The sequence below is a fragment of the Centropristis striata genome, chromosome 9 (assembly GCF_030273125.1).
Source record: "Centropristis striata isolate RG_2023a ecotype Rhode Island chromosome 9, C.striata_1.0, whole genome shotgun sequence".
Lineage (NCBI taxonomy): Eukaryota > Metazoa > Chordata > Actinopteri > Perciformes > Serranidae > Centropristis > Centropristis striata.
This window is the reverse complement of record NC_081525.1, coordinates 24,588,188-24,615,259: the sequence shown is the minus strand read 5'-3', so window position 1 is coordinate 24,615,259 and position 27,072 is coordinate 24,588,188. Positions and strand designations below refer to the sequence as shown.

General features: G+C 39.2%; 1 protein-coding gene across 1 annotated transcript in view; it reads right to left on the bottom strand.

Annotated features, from left to right (window-relative positions):
- Positions 1–27,072, bottom strand: part of fcho1 (FCH and mu domain containing endocytic adaptor 1) — an 88,117-nt gene that overhangs the window by 13,761 nt on the left and 47,284 nt on the right. Inside the window, exons 3-17 of the mRNA XM_059340501.1 lie at positions 25,982–26,073; positions 21,551–21,625; positions 20,049–20,190; positions 19,616–19,768; positions 15,630–15,734; positions 12,563–12,661; positions 11,723–11,819; positions 11,394–11,511; positions 11,229–11,253; positions 8,383–8,443; positions 4,460–4,653; positions 3,313–3,337; positions 3,095–3,151; positions 1,540–1,591; positions 489–613 (exon numbers count right to left, since the gene is read on the bottom strand). Of these exons, the coding sequence (XP_059196484.1) occupies positions 489–613; positions 1,540–1,591; positions 3,095–3,151; positions 3,313–3,337; positions 4,460–4,653; positions 8,383–8,443; positions 11,229–11,253; positions 11,394–11,511; positions 11,723–11,819; positions 12,563–12,661; positions 15,630–15,734; positions 19,616–19,768; positions 20,049–20,190; positions 21,551–21,625; positions 25,982–26,073 (1,420 nt within the window). The remainder of the gene's footprint in view (positions 1–488; positions 614–1,539; positions 1,592–3,094; positions 3,152–3,312; positions 3,338–4,459; positions 4,654–8,382; positions 8,444–11,228; positions 11,254–11,393; positions 11,512–11,722; positions 11,820–12,562; positions 12,662–15,629; positions 15,735–19,615; positions 19,769–20,048; positions 20,191–21,550; positions 21,626–25,981; positions 26,074–27,072) is intronic.

Here is a 27,072-nt window from a genome sequence, read left to right as displayed (position 1 = left end):
AATTACAATTTTAACCCATGTGTGCAGCTCAATTCTATTTTTACTCTGTTGGCTTGGATTGTGTACAGTACGTGATTGACATAATTAACACTTTACTTTAAATTAATTGGCAATTTTTCATTACATTCGTGAACGGTATGCAATGTCATTTTGTTCTGCTGTGCACTTGCCCTGTAAATAGTCTGAATCTTGGAAGTCTTGAATCTTGTTTATAAAAGAAAAAGAGGAAAAAAGTCTAATAAAAATGCTAAATGCTGAGAGCGTGAGAACAAACCTGGATACGCTACAGAAATGTGGGATTAAGGTTTTTTTCCCCCTGTTTCTCTTAAAAGATAAGACTTCAAGGATGAGGATTTTATCCACCTGGACTAGTCCGATAGTGTTTATTTTCATTACCAACAGCAGCTAGAAAAAGGGGATGTCGTCTTATATTTGGACCAAGACATAAACAAAGAAAATATCTTTTAACAAAAGAACAGTTAACTTACATTCAGAGGCACCAAAAGCACTCTGCTCTCTGAGTTGTTCCCGACCATCAAAGCTTTTGGACTTGAAGGCCGACTCCAGCGGAGGTCCGAACAGACTGTCTGAACCCGACGCTGTTGAACTCAACCTGGTGGAGAAACGTGAAGGGAATAAAGGAAGAAGATCAGGGAGAGCGGAGGAGTGATGAGGAGGAGACGTGATTGAGTGATAACAGAAGAGTGGGTGAAAGTGAGAGAAGAGGAAATTGGGGGACTGTGAAGATTGTAGGGAATGGGAATAAAACAGCAATTAAACCCTGAATCCTGAGGGTTTTTTTTCTTTTTATGTGTAGGTTGTCTTTCTCCCTCTGTGTCCGACCATTTCTGTAACTTTCAATCGAACCAATAATCTGACATTCACTCCCATTTCACACCGTGACTGGCCAGCTGTATGGAGCTGAGAAAAGAGCCAAAGTTTGAACGAAACTGAATTCTCTCTCAAGATCAAGCGCTTCAACTGAAACTGTGAGTGCAAAAGAAAATGTGTGCTGGTATCAACATACTTTAACAAGGAATGCTGGAATGCTGACTACAAGCCAAACCTTATCGCTCAACATCAGTGTTTAAATCAGTCATGTTATTGTGGCTGAATGGGAGGAAATTTTCTGCAGCCAGTTATTGCAACAGATGAATGATTTTGCAATAAGACCACATATGTTTAGGACAGTCAACAGACTTTTGACCACATATTCCATCTACTGCATCTACTGGTCTATTTTCTGGTTTGGTTTTCCTTTAAGAACAACTAAAATCAAGTTAAAAAAAATGGTGGTCTGTCTGAGCTGCAGAGTAATTGAAGACAGAGGAAAGAACAGTGAGAGAAGTGAAGTGATGGAGGTAAGACGGCAGACAGACAAAAATAAAACAGGGATGGTGACTGTGAGGAGGAACCTGAAGAGCTTCAAACCACTGAAAAGGCCACTGTTGACGCAATTTAACCTCCAAATCTCTCTGTCTCTCTCCCCCCCCCCCGCTCAGAGACAGATAGGACATGTGAAGGGCAGAGCTGTCTCACCTGCTGTGATCGGGACTGGAGGTGGACCTGCGTAGGCCCTCTTGCTCTCCATCTGTAACGAGACAACACACACACACACACACACACACACACACACACACACACAATGAGATCCATGACTCACTGCAGAGGATGTTCCCTAATCAGGACTAATCAGCAGCTCGATGTACTTCGTCACAGCATTGATGGGAGGCTGAGATCGACTGAGATAGGGCGCCACGAGGGAAAACCCATCAGCCATTACCTTCTATGAGATAAATACCAGCAATTAGCCCGGTCTCACTCAGCTCCAGCCAGCACTGCTGCTGCCACTGCAGAACAACCGATTTAATTAGACGCTTATCGTTAATCCTGCCATCTCTGGACTGAAGAGGGAGAGACCGACTCCCCGCTGCTGTGAAGCAGCAGGTTGTAGCCTCTGGCCTAACCTTCTGCTGGCTAACGAACCCGTCGGTGATAAAACATGCTGTGGAGCACGAGCAGAGGGCCGGGTGTGACTAATGGAGGGTGGCTGTTCATGCAAGGTCAGCCAACGAAGAGATTTGCTGCCTGGAGGAGAAACACGGGGGCTAAACAGGCCGGAGGTAGAGAGGCTCTGCACAGAGAATAATCACTTTAATCCTACAGAGGTGGTTGTGTGTGTGAGAAATGATTTTCATCCTTTTCGAATTACAACAACAAACAAATAAAAGGATATAAACTTCAAATCTCCATGATAGGTAACATGACAGATGCTGGATGATAATAATTAGTTGTTGCACTGTAAATTGGTAGAAAATTAAGGCTGCAACTAACAACTGTTTCTGATTATTATTCATTTCATAATCAAATCATCTGTTCGTCTTTAAAACAACAGAACCTTTACAAGACTGTTTGAGTGTAAAATGAATGTGGAGAGCATCAAAAGTAACTAAATTACTATTTCCAGATCTAATGATTGTAGTTGGTCCCCAGTAAACAGTTTCAGCAAAGTTTTGTAAAAGCATTTTGGGTTTGGTTCACAGATGTGGTTATAATAATAATAATAATGCATTTCCTCTTTTTTATTGAAAACACATACAATTTTCTTGAGGGTGGACACCCAACTCCCAAATATGTGGACCTAAGTCTTGCAAAACCCTAGGAAAAACACTGAAAAAAATTCCATTACAACTTCCCAGAGCCCAAGGTGACAAATCAAATATATATCATCTTCTGTTGCTTGATTACTCTATTGACTATTGAGATATAAGAGATCACAAATCCTCTATATGTGGATAATAATAGATTTGCAGTTTTGTATTTAGAGATAATAGTTTTAGCTATAATAAATATATTTTGGTGCATTTGTAAGTTAAATTTATGTTTTATTGTCCATTTTAGTCTTTTTTTTAATTCTGTGGTGTAGTTCATGTTTATGTCATAATATAGTGTTTTTACTGACTGTCTTTATGAATGTGGGTAATGATGAAACTCTTACTTTAACTAAACTGTTAACTAACTAAATGTTTCGCCTCTATTAGGAAATATATAAACAGAAAAGCTTGGCAGCTAGATAGATAGATATCAGACTCACCCCTGTGAGAGGCACCTTCACCCTCTTCTGTGCGACCTCCTGCTGTACTCGAGTTTCCTGCAGAGACACAACAGCTTACAGATGTCTGTACTCTTACAAACAGTAGACAGACTACAACATACTGTATATGTCATATTATTTTATGGTGCAGGACAGAGATTTGTTGCACATGAAAACTATGCTTAAAAACTGATTCAGACACATTTGACTTAACTTACTGGAGAGATGTCGCTTCATGGACACCTGAAAGTGAAGCAAGGAGGACAGATTTGGTCAATACAGTGGACGTGTAAGGAGGTGTTATTTTATATTTTTCTTACTGTCAACAATGAATAAATCCGTCTCTCAGTGACTCAACTACAATAAGAACAATGTTACAGAATTTTGCTGGCTTCTGGATTATTCTGGAATACTTTACAATTTTTAAGGACATTTTGGTCATCAGTTTTAGATTTGAGCATGGTAATTCATTCTTAACCTCGAGGATGCAGTATTTGAGGTAAATATTCTTAAAATGAGGTCCATCTAGTGAACTATATCCAGAGCCTCTTTAGAGAATGGATCTAGATGAGGGAATTAGGGATGGATGTTTGGAAGTACCCTGCCAACTCGAGCATCTATTACGTTAACAATCAATTCATCGCTATGTTATTAAACATACTCCAGTATGTTTTAAAAAATGCATACATGTACAGTACTATGCAAAAGCCTGTTTTGATAATGTTCGCTTTTATTTTGAAAGGATGAAAAGAGACTTCCTGTCGATCATAAAAGTAACTCAGGTGAGATTATTCTGTTGAGATGATGTCAAGGAGTTCATGTTTTATGTTTTAGCCCCCAAAGAGGCATGAGGCTAGTTTTCACAGTAATCTTTGTTTAGTGTTTAAATACGTTTTGGATTAAATTAAATCTAGTAATTCATGCTAGTAAGGTTTGATAGAGTAAGCTAGTTTTGCTCAAATTAATACTCTTGTGTTTCTGTGTGTTTTATAATTGTTATTGCAACTTTCAATTTGGAAACTGTAGCTTCATCCAACTTAATTCTCAGCTCATTGGCTTATTCACGTATTGCCGCAGAACTGAACACTCGGCTGTGTTTCAGTTCAGTTAGTACTGATACGCAGTCAGAGATAAAATTAAAAAATTCACATATCAATTAAAAATTCCACGTAATCGATCAAATTCTTAATGACCATTAATCATCAACTGATTATTCCCATCCCTACCGTGAATACTTGAGTAAGAGGAACCTGCGTTAAGAATATTTACCACACAGTTTTAGATTTCTGCATCTTGGTAAAAATGTCTTCAGAGTGCTCCTGACAAATAAGCAGATCATGACAGAAACACCGAAACAAACACAACCTGTTGCCGGATGCCTCTGTTTGGCGGCAGAGTGAGCGCCCCGACCGTGGCTTTCAGCTCTTTCTCTGTGGCGGCGGGGTTACTGCGACCGCTGCTGGCGACCGGTCTGATCTGGATGTGGAACTTCTTGGGCTCCTCGTCATCGAAGTCCGAGTCACTGGAGTAAAAGTTGTTTTCTTTCTCCTCAGAGCAGCGTGCAGAGAGAAGGGATGGTCAAGGGGAAAAAGCTCATACAGTACATTGGATGACAAGTGGTGTTGTTGGACGAGAAGTCATCGAGTATGGAAGAATTATCCTATCTTTATTCAAGAGCGTAGATTTTCAGTTTGAGAGCATAATTTGTCTTTCTCGTGCTCAGATTTGTTCTCCTCATGCTCACATTTTGCGCTCGCACTCAGATTTCTGCTGCTTTCTTTCAAAATGTGTGCGTGCACTTAAAAATCACATGCTTGTGCTCACATTTCTTCTTCTTGGACACAAACATTTTGCTCGCACTCAAATATGTCCTGTGCGCGCTCAAATCTAAAGTCTACGCGCTCAGATCTCAACTCTGCGCTCTCAAAACTTTTGTGCTCGCACTCAGAACACGCACGTCCTCTCAGGTTGAGGTGTCTGCTCAGACTGAACGATGTCCCGCCCTGCGCTTAAAATAGTGTGTTTCACCAGCCAATAGGGAGACAGCTAGATTGTGGCCCCGTCTTGGGTGCGTTCCCTCGCCTTTTTGAGCGCTCCGTTGGGGCGGGTATATGGTCTGTTTGTAAAACTGCTTCTCTCTTAAAATACACCAATTTACCATATTAGCCAGCTATTTGAATCGTCACCTATTTAAGACGCAGCATATTTATGTAGAATTAATCTTAAGTAGTCCTAAAAAGAGTTATCGTAGTTTAGATTATATATATATATTTTTTTTTAATTATTATTTATATATATACATTTATTGTTTTTTATTTTTCATCATACAGTGGTGTCACGATAGTCCAGTGGGGAAGGATGCTACCATCTGTTGCATTTTAAACCATGGGAAGCCGGTTCGCATCCCGTCCGCTGCACTCTTGCTACATGTCTTATTATGATTTAAATTTTTAATTGATAAATTAATGTAACAGTAATACAATCCGTGTAACCAGCTGCTTCTCTTATTGAAACGTTTAACAAGAGATGATGGGTAAATAGACTTGGCTACGTGATTAAAAAGGTATAATGAAAAATACGCTATGATGATGATAATGATTTGAGGATAACATTTGTGCGTGTAATGCAGTGTATCACCGTCCTATTTACGGGGTCAAAGCCAGGGAGCGCGTAATTAGGCTAATGTTGGTAATGCTTTCACAAGAAGGAGACTTTGAGCGGTATTTGGAGCGCGGCAGCGAATGAATGGGAGACGAGATGGATGGCCAAAGACCTCAAGTAAGTTCATTGCTAAATGTTGCTGTTGTTATAAAAATATATATATATATAATCTAAACTACGATAACTCTTTTTAGGACTACTTAAGATTAATTCTACATAAATATGCTGCGTCTTAAATAGGTGACGATTCAAATAGCTGGCTAATATGGTAAATTGCGCAAAACACAGCGCAGGGCGGGACCAGGTTAATTCTGAGCAGACACCTCAACCTGAGAGGACGTGCGTGTTCTGGGTGCGAGCACAAAAGTTTTGAGAGCGCAGAGTTGAGATCTGAGCGCGTAGACTTTAGATTTGAGCGCGCACAGGACATATTTGAGTGCGAGCAAAATGTTTGTGTCCAAGAAGAAGAAATGTGAGCACAAGCATGTGATTTTTAAGTGCACGCACACATTTTGAAAGAAAGCAGCAGAAATCTGAGTGCGAGCGCAAAATGTGAGCATGAGGAGAACAAATCTGAGCACGAGAAAGACAAATTATGCTCTCAAACTGAAAATCTACGCTCTTGAATAAAGATAGGATAATTCTTCCATAATCGAGAAAATAAAATGTTATTGGCACTTAGAGAGGCAAAGAAAGGACACGTTTTGGATTATGTTACATTATTTTAGATTGTTTCACTGTGGAGAATAAATGCAAAGAGCCAAAGTGATTTGATTTATTACCTTTTAACCTAATGCTGAATTTGCAGCAAGTATTTATTAGTAAAGTGAATGTAAATTTCATGGACTGTGTCAGATTTTACAAAATTACAAAGCAACTGTAAAAATATTGCAGAAGAAAAAAAAAGGATTAAGAGACTGAAAAATGTATGAGAGAACATTTCAAACCAGCAGGTGCAAGCTTTATTACCTGTGTTCATCTGTGAATATTACTATTTGGACAAATACTGTGGCTTTCTTGAAGAGCAAAGAGAGTAATTTTGATTCACTGATTAAATCAGGATATCAGAGAGAAAAGTTCAAACAAGCAGAGTGCAGTGTTGCGGTGCGTCATGTGAGGTGTGTTTGTGCTTATTAGAAGATTCAGAGAAGCTGAGGAACATACTGTATGCTGCATGAGGGCATTTGATGAATGTGAACCATCTATTCTGAGCAGGCGAGGGACTCGATGAGGGGACTACAAAGTCAGGAAGCGTTGTTATCTCTGAGCTGTCAGGACTGAGAGCTGCAACTGATAAATGGATCGGGGGTCAAGACGTGGAGTGTTAGGTTACAATTCATCCGTATCCCATGCAGGCGTTTATCTCATCTGTACGTAATGAGGGGGATGCATTTAGCCATTTGTGCTAACAAATAAGGCAGAGACCTCTATAATTGCCTGGAGCTCTACAGTTAATGAGGCCATGAATGTGGAATAAATCGGTTAAACGCGGCTCTCACCTCCGACCTTCTGATCACGCTTCATTTAAAATGCCTCCATCTCAGCAAGGAGCCTTTTCAGACTCTATTCAGTGATCTCATGAGGTTTTAATTTGGGAGTTAGTTGTGACATATTTCAGACATCTTTATGAACTGGAATGTGTATTGTAGGCGTTTCCAAATAAAGTGACCATAAAGGTATAATATGCAACTTTTGTGAAGCAAGATCCTAAAAAAATTACATTTTGTTGAGTTGTATTTACATTATGTGTACCCACATTTTTTCCAACATTTTTTTAACTTGAAGAAATCCGTAATTTTAATCAAGGTAACAGTCTGTTTCATTAAGTCGCACATATGTGGCATCATGTCCTCTGTTTGTCTCCCAGATGTTGTAATAAAAATGTACTTTTCATCAAGTTTTAAGCCAAAATATTACTACATACTTTTTGAATACAGGTTGTTTTTTAATGACTATATTTTAACCCTGGTCATCCAATGTCTGGATCTAAAGAGAAACAAAATGAGCAAACGTTAGCGGCAGCTCGATCACAGCCCCTCTGGGACATCCTGTGTCTACCAGACAGCGTCGAAGAAACATACATTTTTAAGGTGAAACTACTTTATTTAGTGTTTTTACAGGTTTCAATGACCTGGTCTGTTGTTTTGGAGAGGAGGAAACCTCTTTGGAAACCTCACCTGAACAATGAACACAGAAGGGATCCAAACCAGGAGAAGTGGACTCTCATGGTACTTCACAACATTAAAAATTAATTTATTGTAATTGTTTTGATTGAGAGACAGCTAGCTGCAGAAAAATACATATTGTGCATTAAAGGAAGGCTCAGGTTGTTGTTTTTACACCTGTGCCTCTAGCAGGTTTGTTTACTCCTGCTCCGTCTACTCTGTGGGCTTCGAAACTTCCTCTCCTGTTTACCATCAATGGTTGCTCTCTGACTGGCCGTTACATCCTTTGGCGCAAGTCTCGCCAAGAATATTCAGCCCAACAGCAAGCAAAACTTTTGGATTTGAAATCAAAACTTTCTGAGTATTTTTCTTGGAATAAAACAGTCTTTGATTGTAGCGTTGTTAGTTTTGCTCTCTGGTGAATTATCCTGATGGGACATGTGTTTGCAAACAAAAGGATATCATTGTGTGTGCTGTCAGGTCGGATGACAAATCCCTCGTCGTCTACTTCCAGGGGTGAATTCTATATGAACACACGGACGCACGCACACACACACAGACACACACACACACGCACACACAGGAGAAAGAGAGGGGAGTCAGACACCAGCTGGGTCAGCAACAAGGAGACAAATGGCACTTCAGCCTCATAGAAGTGCTTTGTCATACTGTGCAACTCTCTGCAGCCAACATGTACTACTAAGAGGCTTCAGTTCATTGAAGGTTTGAGTTAATGACTAACTACAATAACTGTTATTTCCACCAGGCCAAACAAAGCTGTGTGATACAGCTACAGGTGTGCTTTCAGTTGGATTTAAATGATTTCTCCAAGCCAGGATGTCTGGATACATGTCAGCTGCAGTCATACGATCTTGAAAATAAGACATGAGGGAGGCCTGAGTTACCCTCCAGCCAACGTAGGAGCAGCTATTTTTAGACCGAGTGTGGACATAAACAGATGGTGTTTGATAAGATCTGATTTCAGTAAACGTATTTTAGCAGGTCAAGTGACATGGCTAGTGTAACTGCAGCCATTCATTTCTTTTTTATCAGATATAATGCACACTGGAGTGGTTAGAGATGGACCGCCTTCTTTTAAAAAAAGCAGTTGGTAGGCTGGATTATTATGTGATCTGTGTTTTATAACCTGTACAGTACCTTGCATAGATTTAGGGCAGCTTTATATACAATTAATTAACTGTCAGGGGGTGAAGGTCTGGTGCAAGCAGTACATACGGTATGTCGATGAATGTATGTAATGTGAAAAGTTTCTCAAGCGGAAGTCCTTTATCCGCACGCTATTAGCAACATATGCTTAGTTTAGCAAAACGAGTCAGTCGTGCTACGGCAATCGCTAATGAAACAACAGAGCTGTAACAATCGCCTGTGGGCTCCTGGTCTGCTACAACGGAGAAAGAATTGTGTGTAATGAGGGCAGAGGGTCGACACTGCCCCACCGTTTTAGGGTGTCCAAATGGAAACACATATAACATGCTAACACAAATTCAACGGCATCATCCAGATGTGTACATAACATAATCAAGGTGGAACAAAGTGAAACACTATTCCTAATGGATCATTTTTAATTTGTATTATTCTGTTTTTTATGCCATTTTCAGCTATTTCATAGCATAATGGGCCTACCCTATTGTGACCTGTTGCTTTTTGGGAAAGTGTTTAGTATTGTTATAATACAGAAGAGTTCATTATTTATGATGAAAATAGTTTAGCAAAGTTGCCAGAGGGCAAAATGTGACCTCAGTCTCCAGCAGGAGGATTGTGTCCGTCAGTGACACTTTGACACCACTTTCTGTCCAGAATTAATTAAAAGAACCGTACATTTATGCATTCAGGGTTTTTTTGCACAGTTTCACAGAACCTCCCAGACTCCTAAACCAAGGTATGAACTGAACCTTTACTTTTGCGAACCGTTAAACACCTAATAATAATGATACAAATGACAATGCAAAAACAATGTCAAAGAGGTTCCTCATAGTGAGGAACCTCCACAGAATTATCACCTGAATCTGCAGCTCCTCTCGGCTTTACGGGGTTTTATATTGAGTTTCATCTCGTTGTTTATGTGTCTGCCTGCAGCTTTACTGTTCTGGTTGACTCTCACTGCTCTAGCATTGAATAGCATTGTTTATGGGCTGCAGTTTCATTTAAAAATTTTCTAAAATCTCACTGTACGCTACTTGCTCAACACAAAATAGCAGACAGCTTTGAACATAGAAGAAAATTCAGCAGCTGAAAAAACAGATATTTTCCAGATAGATTCCGAAGAGATGATAATTTGGTCTGCTAGAAAGCAATTGTTAACACTGATACAGGGGAATCAAATCTGACAAAGATCCTGTTTACACTTAAATGTGTGTGATCGCATCACATGTGGTCAGTGTAAACAATCACCAAGATCCAATCACCTATTGTAATTGTTTTACTCAAACCACTTTCCGAGGTAGAATGTATTTGACGAAGGGTCAAACACAATGGTTTGCTAGTCACAAATGATTTTGTCCTGCTATTGTAAATAATTGCAAAAGGCCAAACATGTAGATAAATTTATCCAACATCTTCTAAGCTAGCCCAAAATCAATAAATGCAGCTTGAAGTGGTTCCTTTGCATAAAGTTCTTATTTTATCCTATTTAGTCAACATCCTTTCAAAATAATACATTTGTGGAAAACACAAATTGGCACTCCATTATGATCTAAAGCTAGTTTTCTTGGTAAACTTTCTAGTAGTGTTGAATGTAGAAGAAGAGTCTATGTGGATATATTGTTATGCAACATGTTTAAAAGTGGCCTCTGCTAACATTACGAGTACCTGTCACACTACGGTCCAAACCCTGATGTCCTGAAAGTGTCAAATAGCAGCACCAGTGGCTCTGTGATCTGCTGTTTACTCTCCGTTTCAACATCAGTCTGTTAGATGGCAGCATCCATAGCCCTTTCACATACAAACGCACACACCCAAACACACACACACACACACACACACACACACACACACACACACACACACTGTTGCTGCCAAAGTATCTCAGAAACCTCTTCTCAGAAGTACCGGAAATAAACCTGGGAAACCCCACACCGTCAGTTATGTCATTATCACATACTCATGATTTCCTGCTCACCTCTCTACAAACAGACACACTCATTCTCTTTCCACCCTCATCCAAATTTCTTTTTTAAATACACTCTTCTCACAGTGCAGAAGTGTCTGCAGGAGTCAGACAGGACTGATAATTGAGTAAGTGGTTTGGGAGCTGCAGTGTTTCGGTGTGAAATATATCTGATACTCACTGGTGTCTCCGTCACTGCCGAGTCTCTGCAAATACAAACAAACACACATGTATTTTGGTTTCACTATTCAGTAGTATCTCAGACTGAAGCCTGTGTTAAAGACAAAAGTACATTTTCAGGAGCTTGTGGAGTACAACATGTGTGTGTGTCTGTGCACACACTCACGTGGAGTCTGGCTCCTTGTCTCTCTTGCCGAGCCCAGGGATCCTGAAGGCTTTTGCTCGACTCTTCTTCCCACCTTCTGGTGCCAAAGCTGTCATGTACTCCTCAAAACCAACCAGAGCTGCAGATGACATTCAGAAAACACACTAAAAAATGCATGTAAAGTCAAATCTGTTGTATTTTGTAACTATCAATTATTTCTGCTTCCGCAATACTGGTTTTAGTGTGGGTGTTTACATATTTTTATTGTTATGTAAGCCGCTGAAGTTGTGTGTTTATTTCACTCCTGCTGGAAACAAGCCAAACATTCATCCTGGTGAGCTGAACTGCACCTGGCCTGTCTTTGCCCGTGCCCTTCAGCTCTGCAAATTTCTGGACGAGATTATCAATGCCGATATTTTCCACATTCTGCTTGAACTCCTCATGGACCTGCAACCGGGAAGAACAACAATGATTGTTTGTAATATCAGAAAAGGTGACATAAAAAACATTGTTTTGTTATCAAAGCTACACGTGAAAACTTTTTAAAGTAAAATATGTATATAACATTTTATTTATATACATACAATCATGGAAAAAATGATTAGACCACCCTTGTTTTCTTAATTTTCTGGTTCATGTTAATGCCTGGTACAACTACAGGTACATTTGATTGGACAAATATAATGATAACAACAAAAATAGCTCATAAGAGTTTAATTTAAGAGCTGATATCTAGCCATTTTCCATGGTTTTCTTGCTCATGATTTTGGTTATTATCAAGACAAATTTAAAATGAACAAGAAATTGAATAACTACTATAACTATTTTTTTTTGTAATTTCTTTTTTTGTTTAAATTTTGCAAAGGATTTTAGAATGTTTTTTTTTCTGTTTTTTTGTGGAGAATATTTTTTTCATGTTTGTTTTCTCTTAAAAAAAATAAAAAATAATTCGAAAATGATCCAGTCCCCCAAAAATAGCTTCCGTTGTATCCCTCTGAACATGTTGTAATGTTTGTAATGATGGTACATGATTCACTATTAACATTAGTTCTATTCTTGTGTCATAAAGAATAACACACTGGCAGGGATGCTTTCCCATATACTTTAATCTTAATATGAGAAAAAAACATCTTATAGAAATATACAGATTAATGAAAATAAATGTATTTGGTAGTTTGGCTACAACATACCTGTCCCACTTGAACATGTGTGTCCTCTATGGAGTGGGAGTAACCTTTGATCAGCTGTTTCATCTGCCGCAGGTGGGTCTCCTCGATTTCCTGAAACTTCTGCACTCACAAAAATGTACACACACAAATAAATGTTACCATGTGAAAACCTCAAAACTCCACTGCTGGTTAATTTCTCTTCCTCTGTGGGTTGAAATCTTTCATTGACCTTTTTGTTCTCATTAAATACTTTGAAAACCACATCAAAGCTACAGGAAAGCAATGCAACTTTCCCAGTAATTATGCTGAGACGTGGGTAATTTCCCAGTAAGAAAATAGCGCTATAAATTAAATTAAATTAGACTGAGAACAAGGATTTGCGTCTTGTTTATGTCTAATTATAAATATGTTGTTAGACCTGGTGATATACTGGATATGTTTGTTGATATGAGGCTGTCTTTTTACTTAGTTTTTTGTCTGGTTTGTCTGGTTTAAAGTTATTGCTTATTTGTTGTTGTGCTTTATTATTTGTTGCTGTGGTTGTGACCAGCATGTGGATGGCGTGCATGCGTGCGTGTGTGTGTGTGTGTGTGTGTGTCATCATGGCAAAATGTGGCCCTGGAGACAGTTTATGTCTGTCTGTGGACACATATTTTTGACTGTGATAGCAACCATGCAAGGAGGCATAAAGTAGGCGTTGTAATAAGTAGAGAGTTTACTCCCCTGGCCCAATTTCCAAGATGATCTATAGTTATGATTTATTTCTGTCAGATTTTTGTCCCTTTATAAAGAGAAAATGAAGGAAGAAAAGACATAGGATGAACCAGAATCAGATAAAACCGAATCTTTAACCTCCACATGAATGCAATAAAGTGAAACCAGCCTTTGAAGGAGATTTGAGCAGCAGCTAAAGAGAGACATCCAGCCAGCAGAAGAGGCACCGGGTTGCCAGGTCTTTAAACCAGCGATAATTCAAGAGGATTTACTATTTAAGTTTGATCCTGCTTTTAATTCAGCCAACTCATTTGTCGCTGTCTGGTTCAGGGGAATTGTCTTGATATAGTGCCATTGGCTTTTGTCGGAGAAGTGAGTTTGTGAGCAGAGTGTTGCCAGTTTCTGTTCTCCAATTAACTGGGCAAAGAGTGCAAACATAAAACATTCTCCACTGACTCTTCGCAACTGCTGTCAGCCTTCAGCAGGGCACTTCATTACCATCTGCCATGTGCCGCCACTCCAGGGGCCAGTTACAGAGATATTTTAGACTGGTCTGTAGTTTTGGATAACTCTTAATTTTGCTCTGAGATTACAATAATATAAGTGAGACTGTTTAACAGAAATAAATACTTATTTTAAAGAGGAGTTAACAGATGTATGGAGCGCTGCCACTGCATCTCAGCTCTTCAATGTAGTGAGATTAGCCATGTATTTTAGTTTGACAAAGTCTTCACTTAATCAGAAGTCATAGCATATTAGTCCTACTTAAGAAAGTCAAGACTGAGCTTTGAGCAACAGATGAATTTAGACATCTACCTTAAACGCGTACTATTGGCATACGCATACTTCCCAAACAGTAATCTAACACCATAAGTTACATCTATACACTTTATTGTGTACTTAGGTTCAACTGCTTGTTAACGCAAATATCTAATCAGCCAATCACATGGCAGCAACTCAGTGCATTTAAGCATGTAGAATGGGTGAAGGCGAGCTGCTGAAGTGGAAAATCAGAATGAGGAAGAAAGTTGATTTAAGTAACTTTCAACGTGGCATGGCTGTTGATCTGAGTATTTCATAAACTGCTGATCAACAACCATCTCTATTGTTTACAGAGAATTGTCCCAAAAAGAGAAAATATCCACTGAGCGGCAGTTCTCGTGTTGATGCCAGAGGTCAGAGGAGAATTTCCAGACTGGTTCAAGATGATAGAAAGGCGACAGTAACGCAAATAACCACTTGTTACATCCAAGGTCTGCAGATGACCATCTCTGAACCACAACATGTCCAACCATGAAGCAGATGGGCTGCAGCAGCAGAAGACCACAACAGCCACTTTATTAGGTACACCTTGTAGCTAATAAAGTGGCCGGTGAGTGTAGAACCACAATATAATGTTCTTTGGCTCTAACACTATTAAGTAGCAGTAAATTATAGTAAATAAATAGCAAATTACTTAAAAAATCATTTGCCAAAACTTGGCAGTTTTGAGTGATAACATCATAAAATATAATGACAAACATTTTAAGTTTCATTCGAAAACCTCAATAGAGGCTGCAAATGTAAAAAGGAAAAGAAAAAAAGAAAAAAGAAAGCCATTTGGTACCGCCCTTCATGGGTCCATGTTGCCAAAGCAGTCCAATTAATGAGCTACCAGCCTGTATGACTTCATGTTTACAGCTCTTTGTAAAAACCAAAACCAAAACAATGTGTCTTTTATTCTCCCTTGATCCGAACCAAATCAACCAAACTGCAAGCTGTAAAAGTGCCCTTAGAGAATTTATCTTGTGATCTCTGCTTGTTTTATGTTTGAGGAAAAAAAAGCATCTTGGTCTCTTATTTACTGATGTATTTGTGTTTGATTTTCCCTCCATTTCTTCTTTGATCTTTTGACACATTTTTCTCCTTGGGAACCACATAAACCTTCTTACTAATGACCGAAACTTCCCCCTCAAAGCTATTACAAGAGATAATTGGTCACAAGGATTTCAGTCATCATTTCAAATGTAAAACACAGAGACACTCATTGGGGTTTGTTGAAGATTTCCATGGAAACAGCAGCAGTAACCATGGAAGTGTGGAGGCAGTGATTAAAGGTAATGAGCAGGGGGCAGGATGTGTGTGCGTGTGCGAGTGGGTTGCTGTTTAGGAGTCGGGGGACGAGGTTTCCATTTTTGGGGAAGGCATGATAGGATAATAAATGAAAGGATAAGCTGCAGTTCTTGTGCGGTGGGAGTTTACAGAGAGGGTGAGTCAGGGAGATAAACAGAATGATAAAGCCCAAGAGAAGAAGAAATACATAAAAACACCACATCACAGGGTGGGAGAGAGACAGAAAAAAGTGGCCCTCGGCCCCGCTGGGGTCAGAGCTGACCTGAGAGGACTCGCTCATCTTCTGCTCAAACTCTCCTCCCACGCGGTTGTACTTCTCGATGCACAATGCAAATGACTCAGCCGCTTTCTTAGACTTCAGCTCCGCCTAGTGAGAGAGAAAAGGAAAAGAAAAAAATGATGGCCTTTAGCTACTGACTCTCATTCACAAACCTGGAATAAAAATGAATCGCTCGGCGAGTGAATGAGAATCATATCTGTCCTATGATTACAAAAACTCCATTCACTATTCACTCCGTACCTACAAAACAACAGCTGCAATTTATTCACAGAGCTGAGCAGTTAGGAAATGTTGTTTTCCACAATTGTCAAGACAGGATGCATCTAATTAATTTAAATCCAATATGAACCAACACTTTTGTCCCATGAGGGCACCACAAGAAACGCATATGAGGAGGCATATGATGGATTTTAGGGTCACAAGATATAGAAAAAGAACAAGGACTTCCCAGAGCTTACAAAGATACTGAGGCAGGAAACGGACTCTGTCCGGTTCATCATGTCCACATGACAAACTGGGACACACATGAAGTAGCTCTGCACTTATATATACTGTTTAGGGATGGGCGTTTGGGAGAAACCTGCCAACTCGAAAATCTATAATGTTATTGATCAATTAATCGATTAATCGATATCCATACATGGGCAAAATAAAATATATTAGATAGTACTGTGCAAAAGCCTGTTTTGATAACAGACACTTTTATTTTGAAAGGGCGAAGAGAGATTTGATCCTGTCAATCTTAAAACTAACTCAAGTGAGATTAAACTGTAAATATAAAGTCAAGCAGTTCAATGGTTTGTTTTAGCCCTCAAAGAGACATGAGGTTAGTTTTCACAGTAATCTTGCATATTTAAGTGTGTTTTGCGTTTAAATAAGTTCTGGATATAATTAAACTTAATAATTCATGCTAGCAAGGTTTGATACAGTAAGCTAGTTTTGCTCAAATTAATACTCTTGTGTTTCTGTGTGTTTTATAATTGTTATTGCAACTTTCAGTTTGCAAACTGTAGCTGCAGAACTGAACGCTCGGCCGTGTTTCAGTTCAGTGAGTACTGATACACAGTCATAGATAAAATTAAAATAAAAAAATACACAGATTGATAAAAAAAATTCCATGTGATCGACCAAATTCTTAACGACTATTAATTTATCATCCATTAAGTATTCCCATCCCTAATACTGTTATTACAAATTTATACATTTCTGTTTTTTAAATTTATGATTTCTACAAAAATCATCAAATCAAAGTATTGGTATAAAAACTCTTATCTCTCTGTGTCAATGCATCTCTCAAGTTTGCAGACTAAACGACTTTCGAAGTCATTAGATTCATGGTATCTTTTCACATTAAAACCTCAACTATGGAGGAAAGGTGTACAACCTTGGATGTGAAAGTTTTGTAAAGTGTTGTGTTTCCTTGACTTTTCTATTCTATTTATTGTTGTCGTTTAAACACCTTGAACTTCGGGGAAATGGGTAGTATTTTGCCGCTAATCTGTATAACTATAATGCCAAAGTTCAAGCCATTTTTCCCCTTCAGTTTTTCTGAACTGTGAAGAGATAAAATCCAGATATTCACAGTTTTTGATGAAAGACAGGTTGTTTCTTTGTGGGAAAATGGATTTGGGGTTCTAAATACAACAATTCTGCTTTATTTTAGGAGTTAAGTTAGTCATGGCGAGTCATTTTTTACCCTTGAAACAAGGTGAGTGCATAGGATATTAGGACTACACAAGGGTTATTGGTAGCCTCACATTGCTCAGGAAAATTTGATTTATTTACTGTACAGATTAAATTGTGAAACAGTGCTGTAAGCAGATCCGTCTCTATGACAGCAGAGTAAACGCTTCCAAACAAGTGGATCTCGAGTTGAGATTGTTTTGTCAAATTATTGTTATTCCTATATTATCAGCTATTGTGAATTATGGATTTTTATTACATCATGTACAACACTGACTCTTAGACCTCCTAAAAACAAACCTATTATATTTTTATAATGATACGTCCTCCCACACTACAAAAAAATGCCTTCAGAAATGCTCGTAGGAACTATTTCTTTGGTAATATCTCAGCATTTATGAAAGTTATGAACTTTAAAACAGCTATATATATAAAGAATGCGACCCAGCTGACCCTCAGTTGGACACTGTTGGACAAGATTTTGCCAATTTAATCCAAAAAAGAAAGAAAGAAAGAGTGAGCAGTGTGATCCTTTGCTACTTCCTGCTTAGACATTTGACTCTGAAAATTACTCACTTTCATTTTACCAAGGTGAAGGCAGAAACTCAGAGAGAGAAATTCTAAACAAATAAAACAAAAACTATCTGCATGGCTAGACACAACAACAGGTAAGTGAGAAAACATGTCTTTTTGCCTAATAACTGTGAAGCAACCCTTTCATTTTCTTACAAAAGGACAGTTAATTAGCTGCTGTTCTGTCTGAACTCTGAAAACAATCTTGATAATAAAGGAAGTGGGACAGCACTTTCGCCTTCATTCACTTCTAACATCAAAACATCTCAATGCAAAGGTGTGCTTGGGGAATCTTTCGATGACAAATTTTGGGAGACCACTTTGAGCAGAGTTTATAGCTCATCAATCTGTGCAAGACATGGGTTAATACAGTTCAAGACTCTGCATCGCATCCATTGGACTAAACTCAAACTATCTAAACGGTTTTCTGATATAGACCCATTATGTGATCGATGTAAGTGCAACCCAGCATCACATATCACATGTTCTGGTCATGCCCAAAGCTAGACCATTATTGGTCATCCATCTTTAGCACAATGTCAGGCTTCCTGGGACAGCAAATCTCACCATGCCCTTTAATTGGGCTATATGGTGTTACACCTGATCATCTAGGTCTAAATAGGGCACTAGCAAATAGCATTGCTTTTCTCACGCTTCTGGCCAGGCGGCTGTTTTTGATCAAATTGAAGGACTGCAAACCCCCAACATTTACACACTGGATCAATAATGAACTTTATTTTCTCAAACTTGAAAATATAAGATACTCTTTGAAAGGATCAGCAAAAAACTACAATAAAATATGGGGAACTTTTCTGGATTATGTTGAGGCACACATCACACTACCCTTACCGTGTGTTCAGACCGGACGCGTAGCGAATTTTCGCGTCGCGTTGAATTTACTCGCGTCACTCGCGCGAGTAAATAACTCGCGAATTTTCGCCCAAGAGACTATTTAGCGCCAAATAATTCCCTCCATTTCATTCTGTCATCAACCATGACAAGCATAGCGTCCCTGTACCTGCTCTGGAAGTCCGAGATACGTCGGAAAACACGCCGTCGTGTCTGGGCGAGTGACATCATCCGGAGGCGCACTCAGCACGGAGAGAGGACCGCAGAGTACTTCCACCTTTTTCCTGTCCCTCCTGCCGACCCACTCCTCCTTCCTGCCTCTTTTCTCCTCTCTCTCATGTATGTAGCTATCTCGGACACTGTCGTCCAGAATCTCAACGCTGATAGGCTGTCCCGACACAGCGTCACGCGAATATTTCGCCAAAGTTGAATTTATTGAACTCACGCGAATTCGCGTTGTTTAATTCGCGTCGCGCGAAACTCGCGATTCGCGCCGCCGGCAAAAATTCGCGTCTATTCGCGTGTTTGCATTGACTTTGTATGTAATCTTGTCGCGCGAAATATTCGCTACGCGTCCGGTCTGAACGCACCGTTAGAATAAGTAGAGACGTACTCCACTGCATATTGTTGTGATTAATTGATAAGTAAAAGTATAGGAAAGTGATATTGGTATAGAAAGCAGTGGTCACCCCCCTCCATTTGAATGTGATGTTTTTCGTTTGTCTTTTGTACTTTTGCTGTATGTGAAGTTACTTCATTTAATGTAAAAATGTTCCAGAAATGTTCACGCTGTAATGTCCATACTGAACTGAAATAAAAAGAATGATAAAAACAAAAGGAAAAAAAAGGTAGTGGTAGCTCACTTTCTCCAGCTCTTTCTGTGGAGCTCCTTCCTTTCTGAGCCGGTCCAGCTCCAAACACTTGGCGTGGTAACCCTCCTTTGACTTCTGAAGGTGGCCGCTCTGAGCCTGCAGCGCCTGCACCGCCTCCACTGTCCCCACCATCTCCTCCTTTGTCTAGGTGATAAGCCCACAGACACATCGAAAAAAAGAAAAAAAACATATGGACATCCTGTACAGATCATCATTGTACTTTAAGGGGAAATGCAGTAATTACCATGGAGGGAGAAGACAGTAATGGGATTCTCTGTGAGATAAATTAGATCAGGATGACAGAGATCTCGATGAAGCAATGAGAAAATGTAAAAGTCTATCCTCAGAGAAACTCACAGAGGCTCAAAAATCAGTCAGTTCTCTCTCAGGACAGGAGCAATGCATCCTCATCAGAGGCACATACCTTGCGGTGAATTTTGACCTGCTCATCCGCGTACTTGTTGATGTCCCGGATGAGATCATTCATCTTCCTCATCAGCTCGAGGTGGCAGAGGGCCAGTTTGTCTGAAGACACTCTGAACACGTCCCACATGGGAGCAAAAGTCCTACAAAATATAAACAAAAGCATCAAGCATGCATACGAGACTGCTTGGTTCAAACTCTCTCTTCATTTAAGAGTTACACTATTCTATTGGACAAAACATTGTTAAACAAAGCTTCAGTGCAATATTCTTACATTTGTTCATTTAGACTCAACCAATAAAAAAGGAGAGACAGAGAGTCTCAAACTATTCTTAAAGCCCTCCTCCAATGAATCCTTTCTGTGACACTTTATGTTGCGTTTCCTTTAATTTATCACCCATTTTGTATCTGAAGTGTTTTCCTTCCAATTGAAGTAGGAAAAAGATCCTTTGGTATGATTTATTAAGACTTTAACTTTCAAAAACTGCTTTGTTAGGATTGGATGGGTGTGGACGGAGCTCTGCCCACTTAACCAATTAGAAAAGTCCAAAAACTGAATTTTACAAAAAACACCCCCGTCCGATAAAAGCCAGGACAGAAGACCGCATAAAAGACAGAGAAATCGTCATGCATGTATGTTTTGGGGTCATTAGCAATTAAATACTCCTTAAGAGCAAAAAACATTTTTTTTGGCTAGATATTTCTTTAAAAAAGACAAATTAGTGTGTGCTTTTCTAATTTTCCCACACTGACATAAAACCTTGGTATATTTATAACTGACTCCATAATGAGTACAGTAGCTTAAGGCAATATTTTATACCATACAGCCACTTAAATCAGCACTGCAAGAAATCTAGTCTAACTTGAGACTATTTTCTAATCCAATATTCTTCAACAAACTAAGGTACAACAACAAAAGTTTTCTTTAACCAAAAAAACCTATCCAGACAATAAATACTAGGACAGAAGAAATACAGTTTGCACACTAAATAATGCTCCCATGAACGTTCTGTTATTTTACCGCTGAGGTGACGTTTAGAGCGTCATGCTCTTCTTCAGAACTTTTGATTTTTAATTTCTCAAGTGCGAGAACTAAAAATGTTCTAACTCCAGCGGAAATGTGTGTGATGATGCAGGACAGGAAATACATTTTTTTCCAGAGCCTTTAATGATTAAAATGTGCTCTTTGTCGTTTGCTATGCCGTCACTTACAGGAATCGATTAGCAGTATTTCTTGTTTTATCAAACAATTCATGAATAGATATATACGTTTTAAGTCATATAATATATATTTGACATTATAAGCCAAATAGATGAGACGGCATAGCTTTAATCATAAAGCTGAACATTTGGTGACGCAGATGGTACTCATACATATCTCATATGCAGCCATATGACCATTACTTGTATATTTATAGAAACAAACACCTTCCAACAGCATAAATCACCATAAGGCGCTGAAGTTGAAGCTGTAGTGTCCTGTGTTTACATGGCGTCACTCACCCCAGTGGACTGCCGTTGCTCGCCATCTTGGCCAGTTTGCTCATCGATTTGGAGTAAGTCTCCTCTATAGCAGCACTGCAGAAGCAAACACACACATCATCATTAGCAGAATAAGCAATACAGCAATACAGTGACTGCAATATCGGGTTGTGAAAGAGAAACCTTAAAATCAGGGATACACAAATGTTGTGAATGCATGTGGCACATGTATATGTAAATGTGTGTGTGCCAGAAAATGCACCTCTTTTTTATCTTCTTTTTGTTTCTCTACTTAAGTTGCCAGAAGCACAACAGGAAGAGTAATGTTGTGTGCATTCTTTAAAATGTAAATTCTTCTAAATAACTTTTGGACTGGAGGAAGTAATGTACTCCAACAGCACTTCCTCATGAGGCTATTGCCTCTGCTAATGGCCTCATAAGTTATGTTCTCTATCTGGAGCTCACTTTGGCCCAAACTCCGGGCATCCACCATCAGAGTCCGCCAGATAAAGGTTCATTTTCATCAGTGCGGGGTAAGTGTTGCAATAAGCCACATTTAAATGATGAATGGACTTGTTTTGCAAGGCTGGGTATAAAACTTTAATAACCATCTGTAGACCCTGAAGAGAAGGAGCATTGATCCAAATATCCTGCGGGTGAATAGAACAACCTGCTACTGGAAGTCATGAACAAACAGACCATCGGTCTCGAGCAGTGATGCTGACATTGTGTCGTAACTCAACTTGCATCACAAGAAAGGCTAACAACTATTTTTTTTCTTTCCAATTATATTTATTGTTTTTTCATATGCTTTACGGTTTATATTTTTCTCATTTTCAAGAACACTTATTTTTTATTTTAATCAATTAAGCCCAAAGCAGGCTCTTAATTTTTTTTTTTGTCCTGATAGAAAAAAGGAGAAACACCTGCACACTGACTCCAAACTACGAGTTTATTCAAAGTGGCTATAATGACTGATTTTATCACTCAAATCTGCAGCTTTTTCTCAGCTTAGTTTCAATCTTTATAGTATTATCAACTTCCAGCTCATTGTTTCTCACTGGGGTCCGCAACTCTACTGTTCTGACTCACCCTCACCGACTTCTATTCCTTTTCTGCCAAATTAGCTCCAAACGGCAACCTCCGGAGCTGAAAAGTGAAGCCAATTGGATGCGCCAAAAAATGCAGTTCCTCAACTGGCCACTTGAGGCCGACTCCGAAAGAGACTCATGGCCAACTTTACAGCAGAAATACACCCCATCTGGGATTAAAAGAAAAAAGGTTTGGTCTCTATAGCTAATTTCAACATTAAAGATATGTATAATTAAGGGCCACTTTGTTTGTCACTGGTGGTTGTCGCTGCATTAAACACATGTCAGCTCAGCTGTTCCACCTCTTTGTTGACAAAATAACTTATTTTAATATGAAACTAATTATTAGAAGGTGTATCCATTATTTTCTCGCTAAAATAAACATTACTTCTATAAAATAGAGAAACATGTCAATCACAATTTACTTAAGCCTAAAGTGACATCTTCAAAGTCTTGGTTTGTCTGATTAATGTTAAAAAACAAAACAAAATATTGAGTTATCATAAAAGACAAAAAAAGCTGGAACTAGGGAATGATTCAATGCATTTTGACTTGAAATCAAACTAAAACCATTGACTTATCAGCCAAATGGTTACAGATTCATTTTTATCGGTACATGTATTGATTAACTGATTGTTTAGACCTATAGTCATTGTTTCAGCCTGATGTACTGCGTCTCTTTTATCAATTGTGTTCCACTAACAAGAAGCAGCAATATGTCTCCATTAAACTGACCATAGTGAAAAGAACATGCAGTGAGGAACCTTGAGGAAGTGGTTGGAGTTGTTGCGGTACTTTAACTGAGTGTTTTATACGGTGTCTTATATCAAAACGACCTTTAAGGCAAGTGGCGGGGGAGAAAGATGGAGGAAATCTATCAAAACAATTGCCTTTCCTCCGTCCTGCGGGATCACAAGCTATTTCACCCACAGTGGCCCTATTTCATTTCCTGACTGCTGATTTGTTGTCTGCTGCTGTCCGAACAGATAAGTGAATTTCCCCCTGCGAGGAATGTGCACAGGCGCTCTGTATCAATGTCAGGATTATATCTCTGGTCTGACAGAGCGCTCAGTGTGCGTGTTAACTTCCAGCTGTGAGAGCAAAAACTCCTGTGGGAACCTCATTACTACCCTCAATTTACTCACTGATAATCACTAATTAGAGGACAGAGTATTTAATGGAATAAACTACCCACTTTGAGACGACAACTTTAATTAGGTAATTGACTGCCCCCCTTTAGGTTTTACTGGGAAGCCTGTCCAGCTTTTAGTTCTCCACAACATTAATGCATTTACAATTGTAACTGTGGCAGATTTACAACTACTTTGTTTTATTTTTTTAAATAATGTGTCCTTGATGTCAGACTGAGGTACATAAAAGCAGGCTCCCCGTTTCTAGCCAGATAATGTCGATTTTGCAGACAGAAAGGACACTTGTTGCTGGCAGATTGTATCAGCAGTTACCAGCTAGCTAATTTAATTAAAATTAAAAATCTTGTAAAAGGGTCTCACAGGTCTCTATGCATTTAATGTTGTGCTACAAGACTGAGGCTAAAGCTAACAGCTCCCAGGCAAAAAAAAGTCAACATCATCATCAGTGCAGGATCCATGAAAAAAGCATGGAAATAAAAAGGAAGCATCAAATCAAAAATCAAATCAAATCAAAATTACTTTATTTATCCCAGAGGAGAAATTCAGTTAGTCTGTTAACTCTTGTAGAATGAGACAGCCTGATGGGCTGTAGGAGTGAAGGATCTTTTGAATCTCTCCGTCCTGCAACGGAGAGGGAGGAGCCGTCCACTGCTGGTTTTTTGGTCCATTAAGGTTTTGTGTAGCGGATGAGGTGTAGCGTATTTCAGGATGGACTCGAACATCTTGACAGTGCATCTCTCCACCACCTCCTCCAGTGTGTCCAACCGTGCTCCAACCACAGAACCAGCTCTTTAGACCAGTCTGTCCAACTGCCTTGCATCTCTGTGTCTGATGCTGCCTCCCCAGCAGACTGCAGCATAAAACAACACACTACCACCACAGACTGATTATACATCTGCAGCATCTTACTACAGATGTCCAGAGATCTGAGCTTCCATTAAAAAAAAAAAAGAGGCGGCTCTGCCCCTTTTTGTAGAGAGAATCTGTGTTTAAGGACAAGTCCAACTTATTATCCAGGTATTAGGGTTGCATATCTCTCTGTGATAAATGATTCGATTCGCATTTAGATACACAGGTTACGATACGATTCAAAAACGGTATACCTTTATTACAAACCGATTCGATAACGTGTAAGAACAATACGATTTAATTTGATTCTACGGTTAATATTTGTTGCAGATATTTTATAGTGTGTAAATCACAAGTTTTATATTGTCACCCCACAAGTATGGCTCTTGTAGTATAGCTAGTTAAAGGTAGATTCAGATGTTCTGGAGAAAGATTACTAACATAGACCCAAGAAGAAGCCATCGTTGGACACCACTGGTCAATTGGCGTCTACGTCACTACCAGTCCTCACACACACACCTAAATCATGCCTGTAGCTGCCAGTCGCTCCTCACAGCATGCTGATTGGCTGAACAACTGGCTGTTTGGACACAAATGCATTACTTGAAGCCTGACAAGTTGGATTTGCGATCTCAGGATCTTGTATGATCTTATGATATAACAAAAATCCATTTACTATGCAAGGTAAGGTCTATAAGGATTGGTTGTATTTCTGCTGTAAAGTTGTCTATGGGGATTGCGTCCCTTTTGGAGCCAGCTTCAAGTTACCAGTTGAGGGGCAGACAAATAATGTATTGGATTTAAATAACTGACTCCACCTTTAATTATAAAGCATGATAAGTAAAATGTAAGATCAGTTAATGAGGTTATTTAGTTCCACCATATCCTTGTTTGGCTGCTCAGCTCACATACACTTCACATTTAAAAGGTACAAGTAAAAGGTCCTTTTCAATTTGGTAAAATAATTTAGATTATTTAAGCCCAGCAGTTGCAAACGGAGATAAAAATCTAAACCTCTGGGCTCAAGGATGATCCACGTTTTCAGACTTGTGTGTGGGTGTTTAGGAGATAGCACAGTAGTGAGGACAGGGGTCAGAGATCAGAGCACAGAGGGACGACTTGAGCAGCTTAAACAAAGAAAGACTTGTTAAAGTGTTCTCTGACAGGATTTTGAAACACACAGCGAGAGATGAAATCCAACACAGTTCATTTATCATCTCTAAACATTTCACCCAACCTTGGCTCAGCCCCTCACCCTTCCTTCCAAGTATACAGAGTCAGGAATGTAAAATTTCTCCACCCGAGTCCCATCACTAGCGCCACCTCCCACACAGATATTCACAAATACACACAAACCTTACCTCTCACGGACAAATTCGGCTAGCTCCTTGGTTGCCAGCTGGCCATGCTTCATGTTGTGGTACAGCACGTCAAAGCCGGCATTTTTCTCCCCCTGCCAAGGTAGAAATACACACAGACACACACAGACACAGACACACAGTCTGTTAGCACCCAAAAGAGGAACACCAAACCAACATTAGAAAGTTAACGAGAGTGATGTCAGCTCAAGCTCCAGTACAGCAATATCACAGTTGTTTGGAGTTTAAACCTTATTACATTTTGCCACTGATACTCCTCAAAAACACAGACAGTCAGACTCACCAGAGGCTCCCAGGAAATATTTCACTATCAGCCACATACAGAGCATTTAACACTAAACAGCACTATGTCTACTTAAACCTACTAAAACCAACCCTCTAACAAACTTGATTTATTGTTATTCATTAGGAACTCAACATCATCTTGTGCTTGTGTATTTGTGTCTCACTTTAGGTCCTGTTTGGTGAATTATGTATTACTCTACCCAGATACACTAAACATATGCCACTAATTTACAAGATGATATTACAAACAATTGTTTGTTCCCATTTTGAAAATGAATTTGATCATTTCATTTGCATCCGATCTACAAACATGTGAAGAAGACTCCAGATAATAAAAATAAAGACAACTCTTACGTGAAAAACTAAATTGTTTTGCATGAAATAGTGCTTTTAAGTGGACCTTATTACTCATAAAAACAAACCGTCTTTCACAGTATAGATGATTCTCATTAGAATATCAACATTAGGACCAGTTAACTGACACTGGTTACCTGTATGCTGATAGGTACAAGTCCCTGTGTATGTAGAACAAACTCATTCTGGGGTTTATGGAGGCTTTTCAATGTCGTATTTATTCAGTGTCAACATGTTTGCCTCACCGTGGGTATCTGATGCATAACATCAATACTGGCACTCTACTTTTTACTTTCTCTTTGCAGCATTTGGCATTTTGTGGTTTTGGTATAAACAATGGCTGTGATGAAACTCAACACAACATGTTTTTTGCTGACATTTCACTCTAAAGTGCAATTACTGCTGCAGAGCAAAGGGAAATTACCTCACTCTTC